Genomic DNA, 24,770 nt, shown 5'->3' with positions numbered 1-24,770 from the left:
GTTCTCCCATATATTAAATCAAGAAAAAAAAGGAGTTCTCTGTGTAGGTTGGCCCCATCCAGCAGCAGCATCCATGAAGAATTTACCTCGCCAGGCTCTTCCACCTCTTCCTGATCCCCGTTAGGGCTTTGCTGACACGTATCTCCCCAGGGACAGCCTGAGGAGATGCCCCAGGATGACATTCGTATCCTCACACTCCCACAAGCAGCCTTTTTAAATTGTGTCTTGAAGCAACAACTGGTGGTCAGTAGGTCAGAGAGGTTCTCCTGCCCCTCTGCTCTGCCCTGGGGAGACCACACCTGGAATATTGTGTCCAGTTGTGACCCCTCAGTTCCAGAAGGACAGGGAACTGCTGGAGAGAGTCCAGCGCAGCCACCAAGATGCTGAAGGGAGTGGAGCATCTCCCGTGTGAGGAAAGGCTGAGGGAGCTGGGGCTCTGGAGCTGGACAAGAGGAGACTGAGGGGGGACTCATTCCTGGGGATCAATATGGAAAGGGGCAGTGTCAGGAGGATGGAGCCAGGCTCTTCTGGGTGACAACCAGTGACAGGACAAGGGGCAATGGGTGCAAACTGGAACACAGGAGGTTCTGCTGGAAGATGAGAAGAAACTTGTTGGGGGTGAGGGTGTCAGAGCCTGGCCCAGGCTGCCCAGGGAGGTTGTGGAGTCTCCTTCTCTGCAGACATTCAAACCCGCCTGGACCCCTTCCTGTGGAACCTCAGCTGGGTGTTCCTGCTCCATGGGGGGATTGCACTGGGTGAGCTTTCCAGGGCCCTTCAACCCCTGACATTCTGGGATTCTGTGAAATAAGCTCTCCTAGCACTGCTGGAGGATCCGTCTGGCAGTTTGCTGGGTGCCTCGAAAGCATCAGAACTCTGATCTCCACAATCCCTTACCAAGTAAGGGAAAACAGGGAAGAAACAGAATTATGTGGTTAAACAGGGAGTTGGCCAGAAGCAATTGGGAAATGCCAGTTCAGCTGCCATCCTGCTTCTCTGTACAAAACAAAGTATTTCCTTGCCAGAAATGCTTCCCCGATTCCTTCCCCCTTTTTGCAAGACAATCCTTGTGGTGCCAAACCCCAGTTAAAACCTGCACCTCAGTGCTGAGAGATGAGTCAATTCAAACCAAGGTGAGGTCACAGGTGACTCAGGTGGGAAACAGTTATTCCCATGACAGAATTTTAGATTTGGGAAGGATTCCTGGAAGCAAGGACGGGCAGCTGCTCTGCAAGCGTCCTGGCCGCGCTGTTCCTGCAGCCGGCAGAACTGATTGGCGTGAGCGGTGTCAAAGTTTGATCTGATAGTTCTGATACTCACGTTCCAGTCAATGGTTGAGTAGAAAGGATGGCGCTTGATCTCTTCTGCCCCATCTGGCCCAGAACCTGAAAGATGCACCCGTGGAGCGTGTTGCATTAAATCAGGACCGTCAACAAAGTAAAGGTTACTCCGGTGTACGCAACACAGGCTATTACAGGGAACCCATTAACCGAGCACAAGTGTGAACACGCTGCGGATCCACGAGGATGTGAGAGGCCCCGATACAGCATCAGGTGTACTCAGAAACCAAAAAAAATGTCTTACCTAATCGGTTGGCTGGATTCCTTTTGAAAAGGGCTCGCAGGAGGCTCTGTGCTTCAGAGCTCAGGAACTGCGGCATGCCCAGCTTCGCTCTGCAGAGGAAGTTAGGCAATCGGTTGCAGGTTTAAAGAAGTCAACCCACAAGCTGAGTGCAGCACCTCCACGCCCGAAAATACAGTCATCTGTTTGGCATTTACACTGCACCCTTCAAACTAACTGTTGGGACAAAACTGCTTGCCAAATAATGCCATTAAATTGCGAGAACCCCCAAATTGCAACACGCTCAGAGAAAGAGCAGAAGCTCATCTCCTATACATACATGAAAGAGAAACTCCTCAATCATTTTGCTTGGGAAAGACCCTCAAGATCATTGAGTCCAATCATTCCCCATCCCTGGCACTGCCCCATGTCCTGAGAACCTCATGTCCGTCTGTCCAACCCTCCAGGGATGGTGACTCCAGCACTGCCCTGGGCAGCCTGTTCCAATGCCCCACAGCCCTTTGGGGAAGAAATTGTTCCTAAATCCAACCTCAACCTCCCCTGGTGCAACTTGAGGCCGTTTCCTCTGCTCCTGGCGCTTGTTCCTGGGGAGCAGAGCCCGACCCCCCTGGCTCCAAGCTCCTTTCAGGCAGTTCTGAGATCAGAAGGTCTCCCCTCAGCTCCTGTTCTCCAGGTGACCCCCCCGCCCCGGTCCCTCAGCCGCTCCATCACACTTGTGCTCTCACTTGAGGATGAGGGTCATCGTCTCCTTACGATCCTTCCCCTGGAAGGGCAGCGAGCCGGTCAGCATTTCAAACTGGGAGAAGAAAGAGAAGAAGGGGAGGTCACGTCTCAGCAAGTCTGAAGGTTGCACAGATCCCACTGCACCTTCATCCGGGAGCTCGCCAAAGCTGGCAAAAAGCTCACAAAGGATCAAAGCCCAGCTCTAAAAACAGATTGCAGACATCATGTTTTCTCAGAGTGAGCCTGGTTCACAAGGTTTGCAGTGGGAATATGTTTGAGGCAGCACCTGTAGATCCCTTGGATCCAGCAACCACCAGATGGTGGCACCAGCTCTGCACAGACACCCCAGACACCCCCAGGCCGCAGGGGCTCTGCCAGCCCTGGAACACACGGTGCAGGCTGCGCTTCTGGACAGAGCCCTTCCGGGGAGCTTGGAGAACACCCCCAGCTCAGCGCATCTGCTGGACACACAGAATCATTCCAGGGGGTTTTGGAGCTGCCGCGGCAGCAGCTGCTGGGCCAGGTCCCAGCTGGGCACTGGGTACGCACCATTAACACCCCGTAGGACCACCAGTCTGCACTGTGCGAGTGGCCCTGGCGATTCACCACCTCTGGCGCCATGTACTCCACTGTCCCGCAGAAGGAATAGGCTTTCTTCTCGTGGTCTATAGCCTCCTTGCTCAAGCCAAAATCTACAGAAGGGAAAAGTTGTCATCAGGCGCCCACGTGCTCTGAGCCATCACGCAGGCCTAAGAGAAGCTCTGTATTTCAAGAACTGAGCTTGCTGGAGCAGAAGGCTCTTGTGGAGGGTCTTACCTGTGAGTTTGATGTGCCCTTCTTCGTCCAAGAGGATGCTACAGCATGAATGAAAAAGACAAGAAGTTACCGTCTGCAGTCAGAGCTGGTGAGAACAAGCCCACGCAGCAGAGGCTGGTCCGAGAACTCCCAGAGGAGAAAGTTTCCTGTCCCTTTGCCCAGTGCTTTAAGCTCCATCACCAAGACATGAGCAGGACACGGAGCAGCACCCTTCTCTTTACACCCTCAACTTCACATTGAATGAACAACCCACCCAGGTTACACCACCTTTTAACTCCAGGTAAGAATAACCAACTCCTGCAGTGGGTACATGGCCACAGAGACCCAGCCTGGTATCTTTTCCCTCCCAAGGCTCTCGATTGCTTAAAGCTGGAGCCTGGAGACTGCCAGGGATTAATGCTCACACATGCTGCCTCCACAGCGCTCCTGGCCCTAACTGCTGATCTGAGGAGCGAAAGCCGCGTCGTTGGCACTGCCACCATCCGCTGGCTGGCCCAGGGACATTGTTTGGCTTTGGTTTTGTGCCAGAAGGTGACAGCATTTGCTGGCCACAGGCTCGGGACTGATGGAGGACTCCGTTCCCCACCGCAGCCGTGCCACACGTACTTCTCTGGTTTGAGATCCCGGTAGATGATTCCCAGGCTGTGCAAATGGTCGAGCCCCAGAGCCAGCTCTGCCAGGTAGAACTTCACGTCCTCCTCAGTGAACATGACCTGGAGGAAGGGGACAGGCAGGCAGGGTCACAACGCCAGCAGTGACCACCTCCACTGCACCCACGCAGGACCTTTCACATCCACGTTGCTCCACCCGAGCTTCCCAGGCTTCACCCACCATCCTGAAGTATCAGTTAAGCATCAACACCAAAAACCAAACCAGGCTGCTAAGCAGCAGGTGGGTTTTTTTGCAAACTCTTCATTTACATTCACCAGGTTACGTTCTCAGTTGTCTTCACCTGGCACAACATCTCGTTACCCATCCTCACTTTGTCCCAGCGAGGGGACACAACCAGCAACCCACCGAGATGCCAGAGCACACCCACCTCTTTGGAAAGGCGAGTGAAAAGGTCACCTCCTCTGAGGAAATCCAGGATGAGATACAGCTTCCCCTCCGTCTGGAATGCTGAAACACAAGCCGGCACAGCCATCAGACCCCTCTGCTGAGGGAAAGCTCCACGGTGTTACATTTAATCACTTAAATCCCAATGGCTTCGGTTGTGCAGATGCCCTGCGTGGTTACTAGGTTAAACACAGGACTAATTCTTTGGGGTACAGGAGATTTCCTGCCCATGATGTTGAAACGGAGCCCAACCGAGTGCTCTGGCGCTGCAGAAAACCTGCGTTTCACGGGGCTGGTTCCCTTTCAGCCAGCGATGCTGTACGGAAGGGGCTGTTCCCCAGAGAGGCACTGGTCACTTTAGAGGGACAGAAGCTGTCCTCACCTTCCTCAGAGCCAGAGCATCAATCCTGCCAAACTCTGCCTTCACTAGTTAACTCTGCCTTCTCAGTTTCTCCTGATTTAATGTTTTAACCCAAGGATTTTATGTTTAAACCTTCTCTCCCAGTCTATGCTCTGTTCCCCACGCTGTAGCTGGAGTGGGCATGGGACCAAAGGCCTTTCCAGGGAAGGATTTGTGCTAAGGGATTGTGAAAGCTCCAGAGCAGCGCAGCCACTGAGGGATACGGACTGATCAGGCCTCTTCTCCAGCTCAGGACTCTCCAAAAGGCTGCTAAGGACCATGAGAGCCTCTCAGCATCCTCCAAGCGGCCGGATGCCTCGTGCTCATCAACCTGCTCACAGCAGCTGTGCCTGTAGTAGCATCTTTATTGTGTTTAAAAGCAGCCAGTGTCTGTCTGAGCCTGCAGCCCCTCTCCCAGCGTCCCAACTGGCTCCACACTCACCGTAGTGAAGTTTCACCACAAAGGGATGGTTTACATCGGCCAGGATGTCCCTTTCTATCTTTGTCCTTACTCGATCACGCACTGTGGGAAGAGAGAGGAACAGCTCAGATGCTGAAGAAGACGCGCGGTGTCAGCCTTAAGCCCTTTAGTATCACGCAGCTCGAGCCACATCTTTCCCACCTCCAGCACGGCAACAAGAGCTTTTTACAGATGGAGAGAAAAGGAGGCTGTTGGTTGAGATAAAGGTACTTCTCTTTCACCCAGGAGTGGCTGCTGTGACATCTCCCCAATGCTCTTTAAGACACGAAGGACAAAAGCGCCACAGTAAGAGTCTCCTACCTTTCAGCGTCGCCTTCTTGAGCACCTTCATGGCGTAGAGGTGGTTGCTGTCTGGTGGTGTTATTTTTCTCACCAGGAAAACCTGAGGCAGAAGAAAACTGCATTAGCTGAGCACCAGACACCAGCAGGAGGAGCTGGATGGCTCCCGAAGCAGCAAAGCTCAGGTAGCCCCGGAGCAGCTGGCCGCAGGGCCGGTGAGATGTCCTTCGAGCTCTGCATGTGAAACCCACGGGGTTTTCAGGAAGGTGCTGCATGTAGACTCCTCTCGCCCCCCCATCTCCAGCCGTTTCAGCACTCAGGCTTTTACACTGCATGTGTCTCGTCTCCCACACCTCTTGCTCGCTCCCACAGTTCCTGTGGGGCTGCGGTTGATGCCCAGAGCTGGGATTTGCAGCACTGACACTTCAGGACACCACAAAACCTCCCGGAGAATTGCTGGTTTGACACCCAGATCAACCCTGTATTGTTCAGGTCCTGCATCCTCTCTGGATTTCTACCCTTCCCTGATGTCCCAGGCAGCTTCAAAAACACACAACCTTTCTTTTGCATAAAACCACTGCTGCATCTGCCCAGGTCACAGCACACAGCCCTGTACGAGCCCCCACTGTTAGCGCTGGTAACTGATTGACACAAACTTTATGCGTGAGCAGATGGTCCGTGTGAGACCTGGATTATTTACACATTGAAACAGCTAAGAGTTAAGGCTATTTCCTTCCCCTTTCACAGAAGGGAAACCGGACCATAAACAGGGGACAAAACCAGAGCTCTGAGAAGAGAGGAACGTGCCTGAATCCTCCAAGTCCTCAATTCCACTGACAGCTGGAGCTGCAGGAGGTCGCTCTGCCCTGCGTGACGGCTGCTTTCACAAGAAAAACCATCATCTGAAGAAAGAATGACAGGGGAGCTTTGGATGCACAGGCTGGCCCTTAGGAGAAGGCATCTTGCCTTCCAAGTTTGAAGCAACCGTTTGCTAAGTGGGCTCATCAGTCAGATTCTCACGATCTGGTGGGAATCAGGGAAGTGGTTTCATTGGGGACAGTCCCTTTTGTCATCAAAATCTCTTATCTGGTATGACACAGAGGAAGAAGTGAGCTCACCTTGCCGAAAGAGCCCTGTCCCAGCACCTTCAGGAGCTCAAACTGCGAAGGATCAGCTTTCTCGGAGCCTTCCTTCACATGGTGCGTGATGTTGATTTCCTTCACAACACCTTCGCCCTGAAAAAGAGGGGACAGAGTTGACTGGGAGCATCCTCCTGAGGAAGGACAAGCCTTAGCGGATTAAGGAACAAGGATTAGAGCTACAGACTCACAGGAACCACGTCTGATAGAACTATAAGAGTTGGTGCTTGTCACAGGTGTCTCCTGGCTGCAACATCTGGAATAAACAAGTCACCGGGAGGTTTGCACCAGGCAGCCCTGTTAAATATCCTGCACCCTCCCCGAACGCTCAGCTCCTCGCACCGCAGGTGCTGCGCTGCTTTGAACTGCATTTCAGAAGAGGGCTTGAAAAGCACCGTCCTTTTTGAGGCACTGGTGGCAAACCCAGGAGTGTTTATGCCACTAAAAATCCCACAACACAAAAATACGGCACTGTTGTCAAAACATGGCCAGGGCTGGTAAAAATCAGACATGTTGGAGCCCATCTGCTCGGCAATCTGAGCAACTCCGCGGCATAAGCCTTAGTGCATCTTCAGCACATACAGATGATGCTTCAACAGACTCGAGCCTTCAAGAAGATTGAGGGGAAGCCAAGGTCTCTGGCACATGTTTTGTTTAAAACACATTATTTTCTTTAAAAAAATAAAGAGGAAAAAGAGATGTAGTCAGCAGTATCGAGAATAAACTCACTAAGGAAGCTAAGCCAGTGCAGAACAGCCACAGCCCCCGAGGTGATGCTGAAACCTACCCCAGCAAACTCTGTCCAGACCTCTGGGGCAGAAAGCTCAGGGTTCAGCTCAACAGAAACACATTCTGCTGCTATTTGCATCGCCAATACAAAGAGATTTTTGTTATCCTACTAGTCATCCAGCTGTGCCTTTCCCTCTCTGTCTCTTGACCATACTGAGCCAATGTAACTGTATTTGGGTTTCCTCTGCACTTGACCCATTCCAGCCCTTCTGGCTGACCAGGGCAGAGGTTCCACTCAATGTCCCAATTCTACAGCCACAAATCACAATCTGGCCAGAAATCCTGGGAGCTGCGCATCTCACAAGGGCAAGTCTGGGCTTCTTAGCACGTCAGTCCCATGTTATCCAGTGTCAGATGTGTCTGGTTGCTGCTTGGACCTGACAGCCAGTGGTTATGTCCCAAAGGGGACCAAACTCAGCTGCTCTCTGACCCGAGGGCAGATTTTGCTGTCAAGGCAAGAATTTAGTTTTACCCTTTGCAGAGATGAGGGGAAAGAAAGTTATGCTTTGTTTTCTAAAACTCTTCAGTGGGTCTGGAACCCATCTCATTAAAGCAGCTTTTCAAAAACAACAGGAACCAGGTTTCAGGCTCCTCGCTCCCCACCCTCCCAGCACCTTATCGGGGTGGGCGGCCCTGCCGAGCACCCGCGGATGTGGTTGTACCTGCACCCAGCACCCTTCCCTGCCCGCTCTCCTGCTCGGCTGCTCTCTAGATTAGGACGGGGCTTTGTTTCCACGGCCATAGTTTCGTTTTCTCAAGATCCTGCATTGTTCAGATGCTAAAATCCGGCAGAGAAGCCCCACTCGCAGCGGTTCAGCACAGACAGCCCCAGCACGAGCTCCCCCACGTCCTCCTGCCTTTTGCTGGTCTCGGTGATCACAGACAAGAAAGATCTTATCATCTCTGTAACAACAAGTGTTCACCTTCCGTGTGGTCTCCCAGCTTAAAGCAGCCACCTTACGCTTCTGGTTTTGTTTGGAGGCTTTAGTCCCCGGCACAGAGATGTTGGTTGGGAACAGCTTCCCGCTTCCAGCCAGGAATTCTCCTCCTGCTACGTCGTTCAGCTCTCAGGGAGAGACCCTGGAGGTTGTGGGCTTGTTTCCCTCTCCCTCATCTTCATGAAAACACTAGAAACCAGGTCTACAGACCATCAGCATGTGTACAACCTGCATGTTTTGCTCTGTAGCATCCCACACCTAAGCCAAGAGGAACATTTTAACTCCTGTATCCACCACCTCCAAGGTGGTACCCGTCCTCCTGCCACTGCTCTCCAGGAGCCGCGGGGTGATGCATTCTCACAGCTGTGGGAATTCTTCACCTTGGCCAAGAGCAAGACCCAGGGCGTTTAACTGCGAGCGGTTTCGGCAGCCCGGGCTGCACCTCAGGGCAGGCGGAGATTTGCATACGTGGCCTGACCACACCAGCGAACACACACACCACCCAGACCAAAACGCCAGCAGCTGATACATTATCGATAGCTGGGAAAAGCTCTGAGATGCCATTTGGCATCTTGCTGACATGAGGGATGTTTCCTCCCGTGGGCTGAGCCAGTAATGTGTAAATTCAACCCTGAGGATTCTGTTGACCAGCTCCTCCAGCCTGTTCAGCGGCACAACCAGAACAAGTTGTACTAAAGCACCCGCGCGCCGCTGAGCTGGGGCACAAACAGCCTTCGCTTGCACCGAGATCAGTCCCTTCCAACGGTGCCATGAAGCAAACTATGCCAGAAGGCAGAAAAGCAAAAGCAAACCAGGGTTTTCCAAGCATCCACGTGCAGCATCAGCCCACCTGGATGGGCAGCGGGTGGCACGAAGCGAAGTAAAGCGAGTGGTACTGACCGGGCTGGCGAGCACGCTGGGCGCGGGCAGGCTGCAGGGCTTGGCTCGCTGCTTCCTCTGCAGCCAGAGCGCCAGGAACGCGCAGATGCGAGGAAGTTTCGGGTCCTTGTCCATTCTCCCATCCCGATCAACATGGCACAGCCCCGGTAACCGGCACCGACCCCCCGTGAGCGAGCGGGGAGGCGCCCGCGGTGCCGCGAGGTCGGCGGGTGGAGGAGACACAGGTGGTTGCAGCCCCGCTGGCAGATGCGCAGTGCGGACGAGCCACTCGGTCGCACGGAGGCAGGTTCATACTCCCACTCCCCAGCAACAGCGCTTGTGGTTGGGGCTTGGGTTTTTTGGTTTTGTTTTTTTAAAAAAAACCAAACAAGTCTCACAGCTCCTTGTTCACATTTAGGTTCCCTGGTTCAGGCAAGATGGTGACAGAAAACAGTTCAATAAGAACAGGGAACTGCTGGAGAGAGTCCAGCGCAGCCACCAAGATGCTGAAGGGAGTGGAGCATCTCCCGTGTGAGGAAAGGCTGAGGGAGCTGGGGCTCTGGAGCTGGACAAGAGGAGACTGAGGGGGGACTCATTCCTGGGGATCAATATGGAAAGGGGCAGTGTCAGGAGGATGGAGCCAGGCTCTTCTGGGTGACACCCAGTGACAGGACAAGGGGCAATGGGTGCAAACTGGAACACAGGAGGTTCCACTTAAAGATGAGAAGAAACTTGTTTGGGATGAGGGTGGCAGAGCCTGGCCCAGGCTGCCCAGGGAGGTTGTGGAGTCTCCTTCTCTGCAGACATTCAAACCCGCCTGGACCCCTTCCTGTGGAACCTCAGCTGGGTGTTCCTGCTCCATGGGGGATTGCACTGGGTGAGCTTTCCAGGTCCCTTCCAGTCCCTGACATTCGGGGATTCTGTTGTGTATTGAATTCCATCCAGTGCTGCGTGAATCTCATGCCAGGCTGTGAGCTTTGGGGGTATTTCCACAATGAAGGATATTCTGAGAAGTCACTCTTCAAAAGGGAAGAGATAAACTCATTAAAGCCCACACAGACATCTGACACCGCCTGAGAAAGCTGCACATCTCTGCTCTCACACTGGCGCAGGGACGATGGGGCACCCATGACGGGGTTCAGGGTGCATCCATCCCATGGGCACATCCTCTGGTATCACCAGGATTTGTATCTAGTCCTTCATTTGCTTCATGCCGCACAAGAGTCCTTGCTATGGACACTGGAGTTATCCAAAGCCACCCATGTGAGGTGTTTTTAAGGGTGTTTCTGAAGCAGCTTCTGAATCCACCGTTGCTCGGATTTATTGCCAGGACAGAGATACTCAGATCACTTGTTTTGCCCCACCCCCCCGGCAAACCTGTTCCCCTTTCACCTCCCCGTGGGGTCAGGACAGACAGATGTTTTCTGCAGCAAGACCCCAGAGACTGCGGGTAAGAAAGAAACCCCTTGAAATGAGTAAAAACACCCACGCACCTTCGCAATTAGAAATAACCCCTTGTCAGCATCGATTTCTGAATGTCTCCAGAGCACAGAGTATGAAAAGAAGATCTTGGTTTGGACCCAGAGAGACGACTTATGACTGTCTGGCCTCCTCCGCCCCCATTCTGTGCTCTTTGAGAACCGATAATGAAAGAAACAAATGACTTAACACCAGCAAGGCAGCTGGTCCCAGCTCCACAGAGGAACCTCAAGAGCCGGGGAGGTCCAAAGCAAAGGAGCTGGGAGCAGATGCCAGCATGCACAGCTCAGTGCAGCCGCTGAGTACAAACCGGGTCTCACTGACGTCTCATTCATTCTGCCACAGTCCCAGTGAAGTGGAAACCGTGTCCACAATGTGCAGCCCAAAGATGAGCATCACCGCTCCCAAGGAAGCGTTCAGGTTGCTCGGTGAAGCCACGCAGGAGCTGCCGCCAGCTCTCTGCGTGGGCCTGGTAATATCTGATAAACCTTGTCCCAGCCAAGAGCATTTTGCATGTTGTGTTATCAGCACAGGGAGAAGAGCCTCAGAAAAGCAATCAAAAAATCCCCACTGTACGTCCACGCAATTAAAACGCGGGAGCGCCCGCCCCAGCGAGCTGACAAGATCGGAAAGCCACAGGAGGCAGAAATGACAGCACGGAAAGGGGTTTGGTGTGGGGAGGAAGGAGGAGGAGGATGAAGTGAAGTCCAGGATGTCATGTGAGCGAGTGAGTAATTGCTGTTTTCTGTATTAGCCGAGATGGGCTGGTGGGGCCGTGCTGCGAGAGGGCTTGGTTTGAGAGAGGTTCTCGCGAGCACCGCTTACACCTTCACGTATGTGGGACAACACGTCACGGAACAAAGCACAAATTAAATGCATGAGTCTGAGATGCACATTTAGGGATTGGAACAGGCTGCCCAGGGCAGTGCTGGAGTCACCATCCCTGGAGGGTTGGACAGACGGACATGAGGTTCTCAGGACATGGGGCAGTGTCGGGGTGAGGAACAGTTGAACTTGATGACCTTCAGGGTCTGTTCCAACCAAAATGATTCTATAACTCTACGTGCAGCAGGCTCTCTTACCTTGTCTGCTGAGTCCACGAGGTCTTTCTCTATCCAAGTGATCTCTGATTTTGCCTGCGGGACAATAAAAGAGCATCAGCACAGAGGGGCTGTGACACTCCACTGAAGTTTCCCCAACAAACTCGTTCAGCAAGACCAGGCGAGCTGTTTGCAGTCGGCGGTGACGTCCCACCAGCCATCGCTCCTCGGGACGCGGTTCCCAGTTGTGCTGGTGGCTCCAGGAGAGCGGCTGGAGCCAGCAGCTGCTCAAGGACACGGTGCTGGCACCCGGTTACACACATTCCCAGGAACCACAGCACCACCGCTAACGAGACAGAATACATTTCTGGCAGGTTGATGAATGTCTAGGTCAGATTTTTCCTCTCGGCTACACCTGGACAAACTCCAGGAGTGGTGGTGGTGTCCTGGGTCTGCAGGGAGCCTTGGCATCCCCATGGGCTTCTCTCCGGGGGCACGCTCAGCGTTTCTAAAGCAACCAGGAGGAACAGATTCCAATCCCACAGCCCTGGAGAGCAGGGCAGGGCCACCCTGCAGGTCCCCGAGCTGCAGAAGTGTCAGTTTGTGCTGCCTCTGGGCCCAGGTGCAATTCTGTGAACTCTTACAGAGACAGATGCAGAACCACTTAAAGGCAGCTCAGAGAAGAACTGCTGCCCAGCTACAATACAGCTCCTTCTCCCCCAAACACTCAGACTTTAAAGGAAGAAGTAATTTTTTGCAAGGTCAGGAGGGTTTTGCAAGGTCATTCCCCAAGCCTGCTGTATTTTAATGAACACACATAGATTCACTGCCACGTCTAGGTGCTCTTTCACCTGTTTTTTAGCTAACAAGCTAAGTTTAAATCGAAAAATCACCACCTAAAGAAATCAAATCAGATTTGAGCGGTTCAAGTCTTTGGCTGTGGATGAGATAAAACTGTTTCTGCAGACAGAAGGGATCTAAGAGAGACTCGAGCTGTGGCTTCTCCTTTCTCTTCGCGCAGCCCACCACCCAGTGGAGCCCGCGGTGCTGGCAGCGCCGTTCGGTGCCACGAACATCAACATGGGCACAACTTGAGGCGAAACAACCTGAAAGCAGGACAGGAGCTACAGAGAGGTGAGAGAAGAAAAAGCAAGCCTGGAGGGGAGGGAGGAGCTGCATGAAAACAGTGAGATTAGAGCTCAGAATTAACCGATTTTCAGCTCCGGAAGGACTGAATCAGTTCGCAGGGGGCCCATGCAGTCACCTCTTCCCCTTCCTCCCTCCGTCGCACTGCCCGAGCAGCCAATGTCTCCCTGGTCCCTTGTCCCACCGCCGGGGGTGACACATCTACCAGAGCCACAACTGAACCCCGAGTGCCCAAAACCCATCAAAAAAACCCCACAAGGAAAACCAGCTCCTCCGGGGCTGCGAACGGCGAGCACCGCGGCTCCAAACCCTGCGGTGGACGGGGAGCGATTGATTTCTGTTCCACAAGCATGGATCTCTCTGCAGGTCCATCCTACCAGCCACCTCCTGACACCCACAGCCGCTTTAAACAGATTCTGGCACCACTGGGAATTATTTGCTGGTCCTGGAAAACAAAAGGGCGCCCCCAGCCGTGTCTGAGCCAGGAGGTCGCTCGAGCCAGAGGAGGAGACAAGTTCTTCTGAACTTCCCAACGCCGCCTTCGAACTGCACGAATGGCTTAGTCATCCTAGATCAGGGGCTGGGGACGTACATACGGGGTTTTTCCAACACCGAGTTCAAAATACAAGCCCTCTCTCCTACTTTCCCCTTTTTTGAGGAAGGATTTTACAAGCCAGAAGCCAAGAGACAGGTTTGTTTTTGCTCGCGTTCTGTCACTTTGGTTGAGACAGTCACATCTAAATGCAAGGAGAAAAAAAAACCTGCAAGAGCTAGAAACAGATTACGCTTTTGGCATTTCGCTTCCTATTCATCAACAACTAACCAGAAGCTGTTTTAATTTCTGTTGCTTCAACACATGCTCTGGTCGCAAAACACTCCCCAATTCTGGCAGCACCTAGGAAAGAGACTTCTTAGAAAGCAGTTTTACCACCAGAAAAGCCTTTTTCCGAAAGACAAGTCCTTAATTTTGACTGGATAAGGTCTGGCTCTCTAAAGCCAGGCTTTTTCCCAGCTCGTGTCCTGCAGAGCAGAGCACAGCGCTGTATGCAGAGCAGATATGATCAGACACTTGCCTCCCGGATCCTGGGCTTGCTGCGAAAGAGGAGCCTCAGCATCTCCAAAGCTTTAGCCTCTTATTCTCCCATTCTTAGCAAACTGGCTTCGGTGCCGGAGCGCTCTGCAGCACCCGGAGCCGCACGAGAACCCCAAGTGTAGTAGTTACGTCACTGGGATGTATTTTGGGAGTTTTTTGCTGAAAGGAAGCTGCGGTTTTGTACGGGGAAATTGCATTGTGTGGCCATGGCTGCACAATACCGGCAGCCGAATGAAAACACTGGGTGGCTTTACGGGCGCTTAGGCACGGCTCTGTCCATCAGCAGATCTCAGCAGGCTTTTCAAGAGGGTCAGCATCATCCCCCGTGGCACAGAGAGGAAAACAGCCACGGAAAGAGCAATTTCAGTCCCTACACGAAGCAGCAACGAGCAACCGCGAGTCCGTGCAGTTTTCTTCCCCAAAGCGGAGCGGAGGGGGAACAAAGTTTTCAGGCCTGTGGCTCTGAATCAGTTCTCTCCCAATTTCTGTGTTTGCAAGGAAAAGAGCGAGCCACGTGCTCCCTCCCGGTTCCTGTCAAGAGGCCATCTGTGTTTCATCTATGCAAAACAGATGCCCTGGAAGGTTTCAGAAGTTACCCAGCTGTGTGACCGGTGCCACTGCAAAGTCCTTTGCTGTTTTACAGAATCCCTTTAACTGTCCCCTCTCTGCATCTTAAAGAAAAGTCACGCTTCACGCTGAACGTCTTTCCAGATCCAGGCAACTTGTGCAGCTGTTGCTTAGTGCTGCTGCGCTAAACGGCTGCCGGGCCACAGCTGTGTCCATGCGGAGCATCCCGACTGCTCCTTCCTGCTCCCGGAGCCTCTTTCCCAGGGGAAATCGCTCCCTCCTCGGTGGCAGGAGGCACAAGGGATCTTCCAACAATTCTACAGCAGAGAAATACAGAAGCTGGAGCTTCAAGTTGAGCCAGGGGAGGTTGAGGTTGGATTTAGGAACAATTTCTTCCCCAAAGGGCTGTGGGGCATTGGAACAGGCTGCCCAGGGCAGTGCTGGAGTCACCATCCCTGGAGGGCTGGACAGACGGACATGAGGTTCTCAGGACATGGGGCAGTGCCGGGGGCGGTTATGGTTGGACTCAATGATATTAAAGGTCTTTTCCAACCAAAATGATTCTGTGATTCTACGATTTTAAGTCCCAGCATCAATAAAACTGGACACTGGAAGCCCTATAGATTTAATCAGAATAACCAGGGTCTGCCTTTGCCTCCTGCCGGGATCATTTACACCCCAGCGAGCGCTGGGAACGGCATCGGGGAGGGAGGGACCAGGTTTCACAAGCAGGAAGGTGTCAGTGTGAAGAGCTGAAGAGACCAGCTGCTGTCACACCAACACGCTTCCGAAATGGGACCGGTGTCCCCGTGCTGGACCAGAGGGGCGTCCCAGCAGATGTTCCAGCTGCTGCCCAGGAAGCTCTGGATGCAGAAAACCTCTGGCCGCATGTAGGCTGTGCAGCCCCCTCACCAGCCTGGAAGCTTCACACTCCTGAACTTCTGCATGAAGTTATGTCCTAAAACCTACTCCAGAGCTATAATGTCCCTGGAGGGAGCTTGAAATAAATGGGAAGCAAGAGGCGCTGCAGCTTCGCAGAGGAAGCGAGGCTGGTTTTGCTGCTGTAAGGAGCAGAGAGGCAAAGGCTGCTCTGTCTGGAACTTTTTTTTTTAAAGTGGTGGTTCTCAAAAAGGGGAACAAACAAAGAAACCTCCCCGGCCGCTGCCTCCCATCCTGCAAAGGCCTTATTTGGGCAGGGCTGACGGCTGGTCTCATTTGCCGCCAAAGAATTGGCCAGAACCAGGTACTTTTGCCTGCATTTCTTTGGCGGATCACCCCTGCGCTCCTGGGAGCCCCCAGGCTTGAGCCCAGTCTGAGAGATCCCTTGGGACACCTGTCCAGAGCACAACTTGAGACACCCTTGCAAAGCCAAGGGCTCCGGCTCGTGGTACCCACGTCTGAATGGACCCTCCAGCCAGCGTGGAGGAGCTGGACCCGTTTGGAGAGCGGGGATGGAGAGGAGGGAGCTGCACCTCAAAAAAGAGCTGTTTGACGTGAGAGGAAGCGCTGCCCGCAGCAACCAGAAGGTCATATCAGCAGCTGCAGATTTTAACTCGCTTTGCTGCCATCCACCGACTTCCAGGAAAGCAAAGGCAGGCGATGCTGTAACTACCCCCACAGGAAACCTGCCCTCCAAGCGATGTCTCTCGAGAAGTTTGCAACTGTTTGGGGAACCTCTGGGGAACTGAGAAATGTCACCGTGTACCTGTGCTACGGTCACCGTGCTGGGACGGGAGAGGAAGAGGAAGGTCGGAGTGAGCAGGTGCTGCTGCTCCCTGTTTATTCAGGAGAGGTTTTGTTTCCCGGCCCCTGCCGCTTAGAAGAGAAGTTGAAAACATAAGTCCGGCCAAGTGGAACGTTCTGTGAGATGGTACTGATTTCATTCAGCTAAGTCAAAAACAAAAATAAACACCACCACAAAAAACCCAAACCAAACACCTGGGAGAATTGAACAGTTTCACTCCATCTAATTCAGTGGTTACTGCAGTATCAAGGTCGTATTCAAAGATTAAACACCAGAGCCATCTCTCTTGCATACCACAAACACAAAGACCAATAATTTGAAACCTCAAGCAGATTTACAAACCTCTCCAAGAGGAGACTCTGTCCCGTTCCCTCGCACACGTTCCAACGGGTTCAATCCCAGCCCACAGTTGCCCTCCCTTCCAGGTACGAAACCTTGCGGGCTCTGGTTTTCCCACCCCAGCATCATCACGGATCCAGCACCACTGCAGGGCTCTCTGCCCAAAGCGAAGGGCTGACCGCTGCCTCACCGCACTTTATAACACAGGGTTACTTTTGCTTAGCACACGCATGCCCACACCTGCAAGAGTTTGGGGAGAAAAGACACAAAACCTCTCACTTGAGCTTCTTGGCCACTTCCAACCATGTTCGGAGCAGGAAAAGCTGCAGAAGAATTTCAGTTCTGGGGGGTTTTATAAAAGCAAGCGGCAGATGGATAAGAGGTGTGCCCATATCCCTGTGAGACATCAAAGAATCAGTAACAGCTTTTGCTGGAGGAGGGAGAACCAGGGCGGTGTAAATCCTTGGGGTCCCAGCGGTGACAAGTGTCTGCAGCTGTGGGACAGGCTGTGTCACCCCCAAGGGGCTGAGAGCCCCAGGGGACCGTGCCCAGTCCCCCCTGAGCATGTTCCAGCAGGTGGCACTCAGAGCATCCTCAACGTCCAAATGCGTTCCTGTTGTGAAACAGGAGGGGAAGAGCAGCAAAAACCCATTTCACAAACACCCACCTCGCAAACACCTTTGTGGGAAAGCTCAGCACCCCTAAAACAAACCAGGGAAGTTTCCTGGAGGTTCTGCACCCTTTCCAGGTACAAGCCACAAATGACCAGGATCAGCTGAAAACGAGCAGTTTGAGCTCAAAATACAAGCTGGGGTAGAACATCTTCCCAAGCCCCACCAAGACGCTGTGACCCCTCAGTGCTGCTGCAGCCGGTGAGAGAAGCACCCGCAGGACTCTGCACCCAGCGAAATGAGATACCAGAGGGAAAACACCTTTAACTGCCAGGAGATAACAAACAACTTAATTGTCCAGCTTCTCCAGAACAAATCAGCCTGCATTTAGGAAGCACGAAGGACACTGCCTCGCCTCCCGCAGGAGGGAAGGTTTGCTGTCAGCAAATTCAGATCAACTCATGCTTTGATGGTGGTAAAACCAGGAGACCCCGTCCCAGGCTTTTCTAAATTAAGAATATTCTCTCATGAACCAGCGTTAGATCAATATCCTCTATGTGAGCACAAGGCAGTCTTGATACTTTCAGTACAGAGATGGAGACCCTTTCTAACTGAGTTATAAAACATAACGCGGGCTTCCCAAGGAGCACGGAGCCGTGTTTACTGCCTCCGGAGTCACTGTGGGATGTGGAAAGTATTCTCTATCGCAGGAACGCGGGAATTCCATACTCCTCCCACAGCACACATGCTGCTGGCGGTTTTCTTCTTGCAAGACGCATGAAAAGCAGTCTCAGGACGCGGTAAAGCTTTTTCTTGGTATCTGCCAGGTTTTGGTATGTGGAATAACCCAGCTCTCGCCCACCCTCCGGGACGGATACACACGGGAGATACATTGACAGAAAAGTGGTGGTTCTGAATGGTTCATGGTGGTTCTGAATGGTTCATGGTGGTGCTGAACTTAATCAAAAGTTTAAAAAGAAAAAAGAGCAAACAACCCATGTCCGGAACGCGCCCTGGGCTGTGCATTCCCAGCACCCCAGGATGATCGTCCACCATAGCCAAGCACAATTTGCCATTTAATGCTTGTAAAACACACCAATGCAGCGCGTGGCCACCCCCTCAGCACAGCTGTGACACAGGGACACGGTGCCCTGCGGCCAGGACCGTAATCACCACCCATCCCCTTCCCAAACATCACCAGACGGGAATTACCGTCACCCCGAACACTGGGAATGACATGTTTTGTCCTGCTCCCCTAAAACACAAAATCCGCTCTGTTAATGAGGTTTTTCCCCCGGCTCTGGTGGCAGAGCCATGGCCTCCCCTCTGTGTCACACCCTGCGCTGTCACCCGGTTAAAGACACCGAGGAAATCAATACTGCCACGTCTCAGAGCGCTTACGGGAGCGCAAAACGATACCGTTCCATACCACCGGAGCCACTTCAGAAGCTTTGCTGAGACCAAGGTTTCAAGTACAAGCGAGGGATAAACGCCCTGATTCTGTAGGGTGACATTTCCCGGCTGTGCACAGCAGGATTAGTGAGGGAAGGGCAGAGATTTCACATTGGGAAACCCTTTTTGCCTCAGAGCATCAGTGCAGTGAGAGCAGCTGTTTCTGGGAGGCAATGCCTCTGCTCCCCTCGCTGCAGGCAGCCCCAGGCCAGTGGTTTTCCTAAGGATGGAGGAAAAGGCTCCAGGCCAGGCAGGAATCCTTAGAGCTGGGACTGTCCTCCCCACTGGTCCCCAGCCCCTGGCAGGCAGCACAGAGCAACCAGGGAGGGAATACATTGTGCTTCACCTGGAGCTATGGAAGGAATTCACTGCTCGTGTCAAAACTAGGCTGCTGCTTCCAAATAAAGCTGAGAGTTGTAAAGCTGCAGGAGATTCGGAGACGGAAGGGACAGCTCTGGATCAGTGTCTGAGCTGCTGAACCCCCTAACAAACCAGCCAAGGGAGCTCAAAGCTCCCAGTTGCTGGGGTGGCATCCTCTAGAGATCCCATCCCTCTTTGACCCCTTCAAAAATTAAATGTGAATAAGTTCTCCGAGCTCCTCAGGGTCCCCTGGCATGTCAGTCGTCCCTGGCATCGAGGGAGCTGCCACCACCCTCAATCAGAGCCAGGAGCCCGTGGCTCCTCATCGCTCAGGAAGCACCAGCAGAGCTCTGGGCTCGCTCATGCGTCCTCCTGGGTCCACACAGAACCCCACGTCAGCAACCCCGAGCCTCCAGGAGAGCCCGGCCAAGGATCCCTTGCTTTGCTCAGGAGCTCTGATGGGGAGATGCATGACACAGGTTCCCTCCAGGTACAGCACACACTAAAAGGTTATTTCAGTTTTTTTCCAGTAAAAGAGGCTTTCTGGAGGCAGAGCTTGAGGCGGTTTCTGTTAACTGGGGGGATGGAAATGGAAGAGAAGAAAGCGGAGCAGTTGTGATGGGTCGTGCTGCTCGAGCGCTGCAGACTCGGCTGCATTCCTCGTGTGCAAGTCCTGTAAACTGACCCCTCTTCAATTATTCATTAGAGTCTGCAGCTCATCAGGGACTCTGCTCCTCAAACAGGCATTTATTTGTATTTGGGTTTTTTTTTTTAAGAGCTCAGAAGCTTGCTGTTAACCATAGCCCAGCCTTGCCAAGGACGAAGAGCAAACGCTCTGGCAGGAACACGCTGAGCAGCTGTCAGGCATTACATTAAAAACAAACCCACTTGATTACTTCGACTGACAAGACGGAGCAGCCAGTTTAAACCACGAGCGTCGGCACCAACAGGCTGAGAAAGCCGAGCGTTAAGAGCCGCAGCCAGTCCCTGCGGTGCGGAGCGGGAGGCGCATTCCAGGCAGCACCGGGCCGTGTTCCACCTGTTCTGCTCCCACCTGGTTATCCCGGGCGCTACAGCAGCGTGTTTCACCCACAACAACACACGCTGACGTGACACAGGTATTTCTATGGCCAGAAGGGTCTGCGATTCCTGTCTATAGCTTCTCTTGATGAAGGTGCAGTGGGAGAGGATCTTGCTGCAGCTTTACCTGCGCAGGACATGGGGATGGAGCAGCAGGAGTCGCACAGAGCCGTGTTTTCCTCTTTAGCGCATTCCTGCTATGGTTTGCCGCCTAACAGCAAGGCTCGGCCTAAGCAGGTGGGGCCCCTCGAGCCTGGTGCGCTTAGCAAGCCATCGTTCCCATCTCAAAGGTCTCTTTTATGGTGCAAAGCGGAGCTGGGAGAGGTTACTTATTCACCTCCCCAGTTTTCATTGCGCACTGTGATTATCACCCAAGAACAGGCTGATCAGCACTCCCCGCGTTACCTCCAGAGAGAGTGGGCACGCTCGGCTCTGCAAATCCACTCCTCTGCTCTTCATTATGAAGCGATTTCACTAATTGGGTGTTGTACTTTCGTGCGTAATTCCTCACACTTGGCACCTTCAGGGCGCACCAGCTCACCCCTCAGCCAAGCCGGCTGCGGAACAGGCTGTAAAACCCCAATTATGGGAGGTTTCATTTTTCCACTGAATTCAAGCCCTCTGCTGCCGTTCCCCAGCTGAACAAGGACCAATCTCCAACCTACCTGACAATTAAAGTCTAAAGAACATAGGAGAGAACGAGGTTCAGTACCTAGAGACCAACACACAGCGCCGATCATTAGCCCCTGGGGCAGAGAGCAGCTCCCAACTGCACAGAGACGCAGCTGCGGTTAACCCAGGGCTGTCACGGGAGATGTTTCCTTTGGTGTCAGCCCAGGCTGTGTCAAAGGAAACAGAACAAGAAGAAAGCAAACCCTGAAATGTGGAGGATATCAGAAGGGCAGTCCTGCTCTTCTACCATCACTGCGAACCTGGAAGAGCAGCTCTTGTGCTCAGCATCCTGCAGACATTGCACTGGAACCTCGCACCAACCATGCCGCTGCCATCCTAAAGCCAACATCAAATCTAAACAGGGTCAAACATCACCACCAAAGAGGAGAGGAAAGCAAAAAGGCATCCATGTACCTGTCTTTGCCACAGGCTGCTGTTGAACACAAGGCTGGATTAGCAATCTGGTTTAGGGGATGTGGCCAGAATTGCCTGGAAGATCACAGAATCACCGAATGTGAGGGGCTGGAAGGGCCCTGGAAAGCTCATCCAGTGCAATCGCCCCCCAGAGCAGGAACACCCAGCTGAGGTTCCACAGGAAGGTGTCCAGGCGGGTTTGAATGTCTGCAGAGAAGGAGACTCCACAACCTCCCTGGGCAGCCTGGGCCAGGCTCTGACACCCTCACCCCAAAAAAGTTTCTTCTCATCTTTAAGTGAAACCTCCTGTGTTCCAGTTTGCACCCACTGCCCCTTGTCCTGTCACTGGTTGTCACCCAGAAGAGCCTGGCTCCATCCTCCTGACACTGCCCCTTTCCATATTGATCCCCATGAATGAGTCCCCCCTCAGTCTCCTCTTCTCCAAGCTCCAGAGACTGCAAACTCTTACAGCAAAGACACACTGGGAACATCCAGATAAGCAAGAACTTGGGTATGAGCAATCTAGGGTTGTGCTCGCTGTCAGGAGAGGGTTTGGCTTGGAATTCCTTACGGCCGCAGAGCTGGAATGCTGTTGGGATGACCCAGCTCCTTTCCCGTGACCGTGCGAAGGGCGGCGGACACTGCAGACAGCTCTCTGCCCAACCTGTAGGATCTTGCAGGCGTTTCCAAGATGCTCTGATAAACGCACCAAGGTACGGTGCTTGCAGGGACTTGCGCACCACAATTGTTCTTGAAAGGTGGGAATCCACACAGGAATAAAAGCCGCAAGAAGTTGTGAAACGCACCAGCTGTCCTCAGTAGCTGGAGTTACACAGGCAGCTAGAAAGCACCAGATGACAGCCAGCCTGGCCCAAAACATCCCCTCGCTACCTCTGAAGTGACCATTTTATCATGTTTCATGCCCAAAGGCCCTAATGTGCAACAACAGCAGGTGAGATGATGATGGAGGCATCAGACCCCATCAAACTCATGCGACCAGCTGCAAAGTTCCAACCTCTTTTGAGGAACTCTTGGATTTCCTCCTTTGCAAAGCACCTTTGGTTATTGCCCAGGTAACAACGATTGTACTTCTGGCAGCATCCCACTTACAGGGACAGGGGGAACGGCACTTCGGCGTGGGCGTTGAGTAAACGCCGCTGTCGCTGCTTCAGGCTATTTTTAGGAGAGATCACAGAATTAGCTGCAAAAGGACAGCAAGTATAAACGCAGAATAAAGGTGGCTCTTCCCCTTCCAGCTCTCCACACACGGGTAGAACAGACGGGCACGGGAGGGATCCCGAGCAAACTTCAACTTGAGAACGGCCAACCGCAGATGTTCGCTGCTGCTTCTCCTTCTTTAGTCCTTGCAGCCTGTGCCAGAAGGTGCTGCTGACAATGCCTACCCCAAAATGAACGAAATACAGAGATACTCAGTGCACTGCCTGCTTCCCCAGTCGGCAGCACCGCAGCTGCTTCAGAGTCTGCCCTGAAATTCACGGTATGTGTTTATAGGAGGGATCTCATTTGTCTGTCCTGGTGAGAAACGTACCTTGTACAAACTTGGAAAAGGCGACCGAGGTTATTTCAGGAGCGCGTAGCAGAGCTTCACGTGCTCAAAAGTTACCGAAAATGGGATTGTTGGACACCGCTCACAGGCATTTTGGTCACGGTGCCTTGGAAGAGTGCAAAGCGGGACACCTGCGCCGGGCTCTCATGGTTTCCCTGCTGCCTCGGACAACGTGGCGCTGCTGTGCTCCAGCTCCCCGGCTGCAACGGGGACTTTGCTTCCATGTCCCACAGAGGGACAGACAAAGCAGCCCCAAGTGCTTTTAGGCCTCTATCGCATGATCTTTCTGTGGGGCTGCACCTACAGATGGCATCAGCCAGGGTTTGTCCCAGTGATGTCCTTCAAAGACAAAAATCTTCAATTATTTTTAAAGCAACATCCTTCAGCTGCTCTAACAGGAAGGCAGTTTAGCCAACTGTTTGAAGATGCAAGAGGCAAAGTCTCAAGGCTTAGAAGCCCAGTTGGAATCCAACCAGAAGGGACAGATTATTTTTTCCCCATGCCAGAGATGTAGGCACAGTGAAAACCATAAAAGCACTGTTCTCGGGGGGGGGAAGTGCACAGTCTCACTGACCTGAGTTCATCTGACCCACGCCAGATTGCTTTGCAGGCCACTGGAAAAATGCCAGTCCAGCAACGGAGACAGAAATGCAGAACAAGGAGCTGAGACGCAATGGCAATGCTAGAAGTCCAGCATAAATTCCTGGAAAAGAACTGGCTGAAAAGCAGTCAATTGTTTTTTAAGTTTAAATGTCTTTTACTAAAAATATGGACAGTAACCAAGTGGGAAAAGAATGGAATAAAGCCCCTCTGGCCTTTAGCACAGATGATGATTCAGAGAGAGCAACTGCTACAGGGCACTCACTGAGGGTAAGATCCAGGACAAACTCTTGACAACCCGCTCAGCAAGGTCTCCCAAGCCAAATCAAACATGTAGTGTCGTTCTTCACCGTTACAGCATGTACATATCAGAAAAGGAAATCCTGAAAGGCTTGTGATTGCCAGGCACTGATATGGCTCTTCTACCCTGTATTGCACGGCAGAGAACTATCGACACAATTAGGAAATACCCGTGCTAAAAGCATCAGTCCTCTGTCTCGTACTTGGACGTACAAGCGCTCTTGTACTTCTCATATCAGAGAAATCAAGTCCTTCAAGATCATGCTGCTCATGTGTGGAGCAAGAAGAGCTTTCGGTGTCTGAAGAAGGTCCAGCAGATGAAGACCCTTGCCCAAAATGTGGAAGACAGGAGCTCAGTTCCCTCAACCGCTCCCTGCTGATGCCAATGGAGACACAGAGGACACCTTGACAGAAGCGGAGCTTCTCCCAGTCCCACCAAGGCAAGAGAATAAACAGACACCAGGCACTCAGCAAGGGCAGCTGTGCCAAAACCATCAAATTCTCTTGTATTTCTCATCCCATCTAGCAAGATCACAACATAGAGAAGGGTGTAAACACAGCATTGAAACACCCCAGGGATTCTCATTCCTAACCGTCTACTACAACCTGCAGTCCCTCGACTGCGTGCTGGGCCGAGGTGGCCCTTGGGAAACTTTCCAGATGTGTTCGGCTGACCAAAGGGCCAGGAAGGCAGAGGGTTGGTCTTTTCTGTTCCCCTGCTCCAGTCCCTTTCACTCCCACATGCACTCATTCAGATTACAAAGCAGCGGCTTACAGGATTTAAAAATAGCCGACCCCGACCCATTCCCCAAGTCGGCTGACACCCCAATGCAGCTCAGAGAGGTGACTTAAAGATGTGACCCCAGCGCGTTTTTACCTTGGCTGGAGGATTGCCACCTTCCTCTGGAGCAGCCTGTCCATTCTGCAAAGGAAGAGAACCTGTCGTCAGCACAAGAACAAAACAACCCATTTGAAAAAGAGAAAAAGACTCTCATCCACAGAATCTCTCCACACTTCCCCCAAATGAAATCAGGGCCGTTTATATATCAACCATCACTTGTGGGGTGAACAGCACCTCTGCAGTCCTCAGGTGTGGGTCACCAGGGCTGTGGGTGCAGAAAAAGGTCTAGAGAGACAGTTGTGCAGCCGCATCATCCCATCCCATCCCACCGCATCATCCCACCTCATCCCTCCTGCATCATCCCATCCCTCCTGCATCATCCCACCC

At 52.7% G+C, this 24,770-nt stretch overlaps 1 protein-coding gene and 1 long non-coding RNA gene across 6 annotated transcripts in view; both read right to left on the bottom strand.

The window, feature by feature from the left end:
- The window catches only part of RPS6KA1 (ribosomal protein S6 kinase A1), a 38,543-nt gene that overhangs the window by 6,664 nt on the left and 7,109 nt on the right, over positions 1 to 24,770 (bottom strand). For 2 of the 5 annotated variants that reach the window (XM_071798952.1, XM_065857096.2), the window contains exons 2-13: positions 24,420 to 24,464; positions 11,640 to 11,693; positions 6,452 to 6,568; positions 5,355 to 5,436; positions 5,016 to 5,096; positions 4,157 to 4,236; positions 3,724 to 3,830; positions 3,118 to 3,155; positions 2,851 to 2,993; positions 2,304 to 2,374; positions 1,582 to 1,670; positions 1,318 to 1,382 (exon numbers count right to left, since the gene is read on the bottom strand). In XM_071798952.1, coding sequence (XP_071655053.1) covers positions 1,318 to 1,382; positions 1,582 to 1,670; positions 2,304 to 2,374; positions 2,851 to 2,993; positions 3,118 to 3,155; positions 3,724 to 3,830; positions 4,157 to 4,236; positions 5,016 to 5,096; positions 5,355 to 5,436; positions 6,452 to 6,568; positions 11,640 to 11,693; positions 24,420 to 24,464 — 972 coding nt within the window. Of the gene's footprint in view, positions 1 to 1,317; positions 1,383 to 1,581; positions 1,671 to 2,303; positions 2,375 to 2,850; positions 2,994 to 3,117; positions 3,156 to 3,723; positions 3,831 to 4,156; positions 4,237 to 5,015; positions 5,097 to 5,354; positions 5,437 to 6,451; positions 6,569 to 11,639; positions 11,694 to 13,816; positions 13,893 to 24,419; positions 24,465 to 24,770 lie in introns of those variants that run through there. The other 3 variants (XM_065857100.2, XM_065857099.2, XM_065857097.2) reach the window with 3 other exon arrangements.
- On the bottom strand, positions 21,386 to 23,350 carry LOC139825581 (uncharacterized). Its single transcript, XR_011735712.1, has 3 exons — positions 23,217 to 23,350; positions 22,625 to 22,981; positions 21,386 to 22,474 (listed from the first exon to the last, which is right to left on the bottom strand). It is a non-coding gene; the product is annotated as an uncharacterized lncRNA (long non-coding RNA).

Source organism: Patagioenas fasciata, chromosome 25, assembly GCF_037038585.1.
Source record: "Patagioenas fasciata isolate bPatFas1 chromosome 25, bPatFas1.hap1, whole genome shotgun sequence".
In the NCBI taxonomy this organism is placed as follows: domain Eukaryota; kingdom Metazoa; phylum Chordata; class Aves; order Columbiformes; family Columbidae; genus Patagioenas; species Patagioenas fasciata.
The sequence above is the reverse complement of the archived record's forward strand: the minus strand, read 5'-3'. Positions and strand labels throughout refer to the sequence as shown.